This window comes from Arachis ipaensis, chromosome B09, assembly GCF_000816755.2.
Source record: "Arachis ipaensis cultivar K30076 chromosome B09, Araip1.1, whole genome shotgun sequence".
NCBI lineage: Eukaryota > Viridiplantae > Streptophyta > Magnoliopsida > Fabales > Fabaceae > Arachis > Arachis ipaensis.
The window spans coordinates 6358790-6366973 of NC_029793.2; the positions used below are offsets into that span (position 1 = coordinate 6358790).

At 29.9% G+C, this 8184-nt stretch overlaps 3 protein-coding genes across 4 annotated transcripts in view; all 3 read left to right on the forward strand.

Annotated features, from left to right (window-relative positions):
* LOC107617629 overlaps positions 1-8184 on the forward strand; it is an 80210-nt gene that overhangs the window by 36401 nt on the left and 35625 nt on the right. The window lies entirely within an intron of this gene.
* LOC107617467 overlaps positions 1-8184 on the forward strand; it is a 36309-nt gene that overhangs the window by 8429 nt on the left and 19696 nt on the right. Inside the window, exon 1 of one of the 2 annotated variants that reach the window (XM_021111326.1) lies at positions 4514-4646. The exons of the other annotated variant lie outside the window; for it this stretch is intronic. The gene's annotated coding sequence lies outside the window, so the exon portion shown is untranslated. Of the gene's footprint in view, positions 1-4513; positions 4647-8184 lie in introns of those variants that run through there. 2 annotated transcript variants of the gene reach the window in all.
* On the forward strand, positions 5134-7040 carry LOC107614725. Its single transcript, XM_021111330.1, has 3 exons — positions 5134-6359; positions 6447-6635; positions 6796-7040. Exons 1-3 carry the CDS (start codon positions 5388-5390, stop codon positions 6997-6999), a joined length of 1365 nt encoding a protein of 454 aa, XP_020966989.1. The 5' UTR covers positions 5134-5387; the 3' UTR covers positions 7000-7040.

An 8184-nucleotide genomic window follows, 5' to 3' on the forward strand; every position in this document is an offset into this window, starting at 1 on the left:
AATCTACATAGGTTCCCACATTGATCTTTATATTATTATTATTATTATTATTATTATTATTATTATTATTATTATTATAGTATTTATGAGTTTCAAAGGGGAAATTTTGGGTCATGATGAAAATTTGATGAATATTTTATGAATTTTATTATGAAAAATCTCATCACTGTAGTTAGTTTTTTTTTTTTGAACAAGTGGAGCTCAACACAATAAAGTGGAGCAGTAAAGACATAATGACACTAAAAACAAGGATAATCCGTTGTCATCTCCGATATTGCCATCAACAACCAATCGGATCAACTCTACACCATTCCCTATAACTCGAAAATAACATAATCTGTACACTTTCAACACTTGTCTCTGGTCTCTCAAATACTCTTCTGTTTCGCTCCACCCAAATGTTCCAGATAACCGCAAAGAAGCCTATTAGCCATTTCTTTTGCTCCAGCTTTTCGCCTGCTACTCCAGTCCAACTCTCGAAGAACTCTTTAACTGATCCTGAAATAACCCATGCTCTATCAACATATTTCAATCAAGCACTCCACACCTGCCACATAAACTCACAGGCAACAAATAAATGATGTACAAATTCTATATCATTTTTACACAATGCACATATATTGTCATTATAATTAATTAGAGTGAGACCCGCGCAATGTGCGGAGAGATAGATTATTTATACTATATAGTATATTTTAATAAATGTTATATTAAAAATATTTTAGAGAACAAGATCATCTCATTTTTCATTGTCCTCTAATTGAAGATTTAACCGTGATTGATTGTGCTGTATATAACCCTCTAACTTGAGAAATTCCTCCGGTGTTTGAGTTCAGTTCTGTGGAATCACTATTCTTGCATGGTTTACATAAGCTCAAGAAAGTTAATGTTAAAGGAATGCAGGAAGTATATATTGATGCTCCAAATCTTGAGAGCTTAGATTATTGTCTTCATCCAAATTCATCTTTCAAGCTGAATTTAGATAGTTGTACAAATTTGAGATGGTTGTGCTTATGGAATTTAAAGAGCATTGATATTGGAGACATGGTTTCTTGAACTATTTTCTAAGCTTCCTTTCCTTGAGAATTTGAAACTAGGCAATTGCTTTATGCCTAAGAGGATTAATATTTCGAGTGCTCAACTCAAGGTCTTGAAGTTATCATACTGCTCTAACTTGGAGGAGCTTAACATTGATGCTCGAAATTTATTATCATTTGCATATGAGGGAAACAACCAACCTGGTCTATCTTTTCAGAAAAGTTCTAATCAATTGGAAGTCAATAGTTTTACGATGTGGATTTTTGGGACCTTTGTAGCTTGAGGAAATTTGTCCAAAACATTAAACCCCAAAGGATTTTGGCATCAGTTTCCCTCTTTATCTGTCGGTCACTTCTGGTAAGTATACACTTGCTACTACAATGGTTCATTCTGCTTGCAAATTTGCCTATTTTATTTATTTGTTTGTTTGTCTGAATTCTGTAGAGTAAACCAGAGCCGGGTGCATTCCAAGTTTCATCTATTCCTCCAACTATTAAACGCTTGGAATTACAGTTTTCTCCGGAAGATGAAGCTCTCTATTTCCCTTTTATGAATTACTTGCTTTTAAGTTGCTGCCCGAACTTTATTTCGGTTAGTTTTTGCTCTTATGTTCATAGTAAAGCATTCATTGAAGTATCTCATTATCCTCCAATTTTCTGAGTCTTGCATTTACAACAGTACTTCCATCTCAGCAGTGACTGCATTTGTGTTTATATACTTTATCATCAATATGTTCTTTCTAACGCCGTTTGTTATTTTGCAAAAAACAACAGTTTTTGTATGAGACACTGATGGGAAGAAAGGAAGGGAAGTGCCACTGCAGTTCAAGTAATACAAAATGTTGGTGGCATGCCTTGAAGATTGTCAAGGTTATTTGTACCTTCAAGATTGATGAGAACGCTGACTTTAAGACCATGTTAGATGCATTGCCAACATGTTATGCTGATGAAAATATTTGTATTGTGTGCGTTTCTCATTGCATCACACGGAATATCTGTAGCTCTGTACATATTTAACTCTACTATATAAATCACCAATTTTAAAATTACCAATTTAATGCCACTCATAAAATAATTATTTTACCCCTAATTAAATTAAACCTAGGGAAAACCATATATAGTCACCTAAAGTTTGAGAGGTGAGCAATTTAATTTAATTATAAAAATAGAATATTATATAACGATATTTGATTTAAAATATTGAATTGAGTTACTTTCAAAATTTAAATATGAAATTTGAATTCTTTTGATTTGTGAATATTAGGGTTAAAAGAAAAGAAAGCAAAGCAAAGCAAGCAAGATGAAGAGATTTCACTCAATTAAACAACAAATAACATACTGCTCTAACTAAAAATCCATATCAAATATTTCAATGTTTTTGTTTAAACAAAAAGTAAAACTAATTTGATGTATTTTCAAATTAGATTAGATTTAGAGTTTTGAACACACTAGTCGTTCCTCTCCCACACGTTGGGTGGTGAGCAACCCACAAATTCTTGCTCTCATTCTCACCAACAAAACCCCGAATTAAATCAAGAAAGTGAGGGTCCCTATTCTCGTGGTTTTGTACTTTTTATCTAAGAGATGTTGTTCAATTGAAATATACATAGTCTTTTATGGTAATTGTTTTATGATTGTGTTATACGTTACCACTTGTGTATAAAATTATATGACTAATTTCTTTAAAGTGACAAGGTATAAAATGGAAAAATTAAAATTTTAGTTACTTTAAATTTAAAAATCATAATATATTATTATGATAACTGATTATGATAATGATTATTATTTGTAGAAGAGGGATTAGATCATTAGTAGCTATATATAAAGCTTATCGAAGAGTGCTCAACAGAGGAGTTAGAGAAAGACTGAACGAAGCCGCAAAGTTTCTTCGGTAAATACTCTTTCTTCATATTTGTAATCTTAACCATTTAAGCATAGCTTTATTTGATCCTGTTTGTAGATCCTTTTCTTTGAGTATATGTCTAAAATGAGCACAATAATTATGTATTTATTGGATATGTCATGTTTATATAAACCATTAGATTTTATTAGATAAAAATCAAAGGCTAATATAAAAGAAGAGTATTGATAGACTTTAATAAATACAGAATATCCTAATACATAAATAAATACTTTAAATGACAATACTTTAATATGCAAGACTTTAAATAGCAACAAAATTTTTTATTCTTAAATAATTAAATATAAAATATATAAATACAAAATATATGAGTATTTTTTATTCATTAAAATTAATTATTATGCAAAAAAAATTTATAATATTAAAAAAATTATATTAAAATGATATTTTAAACTATAACATACAAATATAAAAAATATAATTTTTAATATTATAAAAATTTTTTACATAATAATTAATCTTAATGAATAAAAAATATTCATATATTTTGTATTTATATATTTTATATTTAATTATTTAAGAATAAAAGATTTTGTTGTCATTTAAAGTCTTGTGTATTGAAGTACTGTCATTTAAAGTATTTATTTATGTATTAGGATATTCTGTATTTATTAGAATCTATCAATGCTCTTCTTTTATATTAGCCTTTGATTTTCATCTACTAAAATCTAACGACTTATATAAACATGGCGCATCCTATAAACATATATTTATTGTACTCATTTTAGACATACCTTTTTTTTATCCTTTTAAGTCTTTTAAAGTATATTTTCTGAAAATTTCGGATGAAAATTTTACATAGGATTCGGGTAAATACTTAAACTACTGTCTACATGCCACAACATTTTGAGTATCAAGTTCTTTTTTTCGTATTTTTAAATCTTTTATGAATTTATTTATCGTTGGTATTTTTTAAAATTTGTTTTATTAGCGATACAAACTTTCAAGTAATATTTTGATAATTTATCTTTTTTTAAGGATAGACTAATTTGATGCTTAGTAGGCTTTGTATATCAATAACAAAATTGATTTCATATTTATAAACTACATCTTTTATAAATAAAAAATGTAATTTTTTTGTGTTTGTTTGAATATTATTAAGTTGATAAAAAATATTTTTTTTATTTTTTAGTGTGTTTAATAAATTTTTATTAGTAAAAATAAAAATACTAAAAAATAAAAAATATATTTTTTAAAAAATTACAATTTACATTTTTTAAAAAAATTACAATTTATATTTTTAAGAAAAAATAAAAAAAATAATTTTCACATAATAAATAAACAAAAAATACTTTTATCTTATTTTACCTAAACATAATTAATAAATATAATTTTTTTTACAAAATATTTAAACATAAAATTACTTTTTTTTTTATAAAATTTATAAAAAAAAAACTCAAAAAAATATATTTTTTATAAGATCACCAAATAAAACCGCTTCTCTGTCGGTCTCTTCTTTCACCGTTAAAATGAGAGTATAAAATATTGAAATCGAAACCTTAACCTTAAGCTCAGAAGAGAAGTCTCTTCTTTCACCATTTAAAGTGAGAGTATAAAACACTGAAACGAAAATCTTGAGCCTAAAAATTCGCTCATTTATTTCACATCATCTGACATCTATCCCAAAGCAAAAAAATACTGCACTTCTACACTCTTCAAATCACCACAAACACACACTATCGGAGAAGGTAAGTTTATTTTTTAATATTTCCCCCCTTTTTCTGTTATTGGAACAACGAGCTTTTCGTTAGTCTAGTAACTAGTGAGGTTACATAGGAGATAGGAGGAAAAATTGAAATTCATGTTTTAGTGACAAAGGAGATAAAGTCTACACTTTATTTTTTTATATTAATTTAATAATAGTATTTTTCTGGAGTTTGGGATATTAATTTTAAATGTAGTAAAGTTTAATTTGGAGTACAGAAATTAAAAAGTTTAAATTCTTAGAGTACATATATTTCTAAAGTACAGAATCGGATCCTTTAATTTTTAAAATCGTAAAAGATTTGAGATACTCCGACTTTTATACTTTTTACCATTTTAAAAAATACTAAAAATTATAATGTTAGAGTATATGTACATCAATCATCTTACTTCTATAGAGAAAAAAAAATTAGTCTCTTGTGTTTTCTTTTTATGTCTTAACTCCATCTCAAAAATTATTTCACCTCACAGAAGCTATACTTCATGACATTCTCGCAAGGCTTCCGGACAGAGATTCTGCCAGGACTAGTGTTTTATCAAAGGCTTGGAGAGAAACATGGTCTACCTTTCCGATATTGTCTATTTGCAGCGATCAACATTTTAAGAGTCAAGATGTAACGGTAGACAATTATCATAGCAAAATAGACAAAGTTATTGACTATGTTGGGAGAAGATTACTGAGGCTCCGCGACCTAGGCTTAGCAATCAAAGAATTCAAGCTCATCATGGACTATGTAGACTATAAGTGCATGGCCCACCATGTTGATCTATGGATGAAGATGGCTATTGAAAGTGGTGGCGAAGTATTACATTTACAGCTTCGCCTCCCTGGTCGCTATGTAGGGAGACACAGTTCGGACAGGTTTTATGACCTTCCACTCAGTGTCATTGAATCCAAATCACTTACTAAGTTGGTGTTGATGGACCGAATCAGAGTTGGCCAAGCATTCCTCACCCATTCCATCAAGCTTTACTCAGTGAGAATATTAAAACTATGCAATATATTTTTTGGACATGAAGGGATTATAGATCATCTCATTTCTCATTGTCCTCTAATTGAAGATTTAACCGTGATTGATTGTGCTGTCTATAACCCTCCAATCGGAGGAATTCCTCAAGTGTATGAGTTCAGTCTTGTGGAATCACTATTCTTGCATGGTTTACATAAGCTCAAGAAAGTTTATGTTCAAGGAATGCGGGAAGTATATATTGATGCTCCAAATCTTGAGAGCTTACATTGTTGTCTTCAGTATCTAAATACATATTTCAAGCTGAATTTAGATAGTTGCACAAATTTGAGATGGCTGTGCTTATGGAATTTGAAGAACATTGCTATTGGAGACAAATGGTTTCTTGAACTATTTTCTAAATTTCCTTTCCTTGAGAGTTTGGAACTAGACAATTGCTCGATGTCTAAGAGGATTAATATTTCAAGTGCTCAACTCAAGGTCTTGAAGTTATCATACTGCTCTAACTTGGAGGAGCTTAACATTGATGCTCGAAATTTATTATCATTTGCGTATGAGGGAAACAACCAACCTGGTATATCTTTTCAGAAATGTTCTAATCAATTGGAAGTCAATAGTTTTAGCGATGTGGATTTTCGGGACCTTTGTAGCTTGAGGAAATTTGTCCAAAACATTAAACCCCAAAAGATTTGGGCATCAGTCTCCCTCTTTATCTGTCTGTCAATTCTAGTAAGTATGTACACTTGCTACATTGGTTCATTCTGCTTTACATATTTGCGTATTTTATTTATTTGTTTGTTTGTCTGAATTCTGTAGACTGAACCAGAGCAGGGTGCATTCCAAGTTTCATCTATTCCTCCAACTATTAAACGCTTGGAATTACAGTTTTCTCCGGACTACGAAGCTCTCTATTTCCCTTTTATGAATTACTTGCTTTCAAGTTGCTGCCCGAACTCTATTTCATTTAGTTTTCGCTCTTATGTTCATGGTAAAGCATTCATTCAGGTATGTCATTATCCTCAAATTTTCTCTGAGTCTTGCATTGAGTCTTGCATTTACAACGACAACAGTACTTCCATCCCAGCAGTGACTGCATTTGTGTTTATATACTTTATCATCAATACGTTCTTTCTAATTCCGTTTGTTATTTTGCAAAAAACAACAGTTTTTGTATGAGACACTGATGGGAAGAAAGGAAGGGAAGTGCCACTGCAGTTCAAGTAATACAAAATGTTGGTGGCATGCCTTGAAGATTGTCAAGGTTATTTGTACCTTCAAGATTGATGAGAACGCTGATTTTAAGACAATGTTAGATGCATTGCCAACATGTCATGCTGATGAAAAAATTGGTTTTATCTTAGAATTGTAATCTTTCTATTATCAACTCATAGATATTCCTTATTTGGTTTAGTAATTTAGTATGTACTTAAGTAAGTGCTTACATGTATATATCAATGTTCTACAACATTTTCTCTCTTTATAAGGTAACGATAAATGTGAATGTTCATGTTTAGAATTTTATCTTTTTGCGAAAAAAATAAAGCGATTGATTTATATTCACTATTACGTCAAAGCATATAATATAAAGTTAAAAACTAATCTTGTAGAAGTAAATGTAAAAGTGTGTTTGAAATGTCATATTATTATTAAAATATACTTGTATTCCTTTTACAGGAAAAATAATATGTAGTTCACAAAAGAAATTGGTTTGACATAAATTTAGTATTACATGAAAACATAAAATAAAAGCATAACATAAATGATACTGATTACTGAGATCAACTTAAGTCCGTGATAATTTTGAAGTAATTGATAATTAAGAGATTAAAATGAGCGTTAAAAACTTAAAATATTTATGGATTGAGGTGATATAAGTTGGCTCATTTGGTCGACCTTCTAGTTGTATACTTGTATATTGTTATTGTTCACATTTCAATTATGGATTTATAACTTTTAGGGTAAATAACATTAATAAATAAAGTGAAATTCAATATTATATGAAAGTCTTAAATTAAAAAACGTGCATGTCTTCATGCATAAATTTATGTAAATCGAATATTAAATCGAATCAGTATGATTCGAAAAGGCAAATCGAAATAGATAGCTTTGATTTATGAATGAATAAAATTCGATACAATATGAATTAGGTTGTTTCGATTTAGTTTAGTCACCTAGTAAATCGAATCAGCTTGATTCGATTTATTACTAATACAACTTATTGACATTTACATTTTTAAGTTAATTGTATTAACTTTAAAACATAAATATCGATAAAAAATACGGGCCTGCTACACATACAAGTATCCAAGCATCCAAGTTGGCCCAGCCCAAATCGAAGACACGCGCATAAGGAAGCATAACATGGCGCGTCAAAATCACGCGCTCAACACAAACGGTTACGTATGATACGGGCCTGCTACACATACAAGTATCCAAGCATCCAAGTTGGCCCAGCCCAAATCGAAGACACGCGCATAAGGAAGCATAACATGGCGCGTCAAAATCACGCGCTCAACACAAACGGTTACGTATGGCAGACTCTTCCACTTCCTCC

Bases quoted from the DNA above. Each gene is read 5' to 3' on its own strand.
- LOC107614725 (XM_021111330.1), top strand. From the start codon at position 5,388: ATGGACTATGTAGACTATAAGTGCATGGCCCACCATGTTGATCTATGG. The intron at 6,360-6,446 runs GTAAGTATGTAC...TGAATTCTGTAG, and splicing joins TTATCTGTCTGTCAATTCTA to ACTGAACCAGAGCAGGGTGC. The intron at 6,636-6,795 runs GTATGTCATTAT...AAAAAACAACAG, and splicing joins ATGGTAAAGCATTCATTCAG to TTTTTGTATGAGACACTGAT.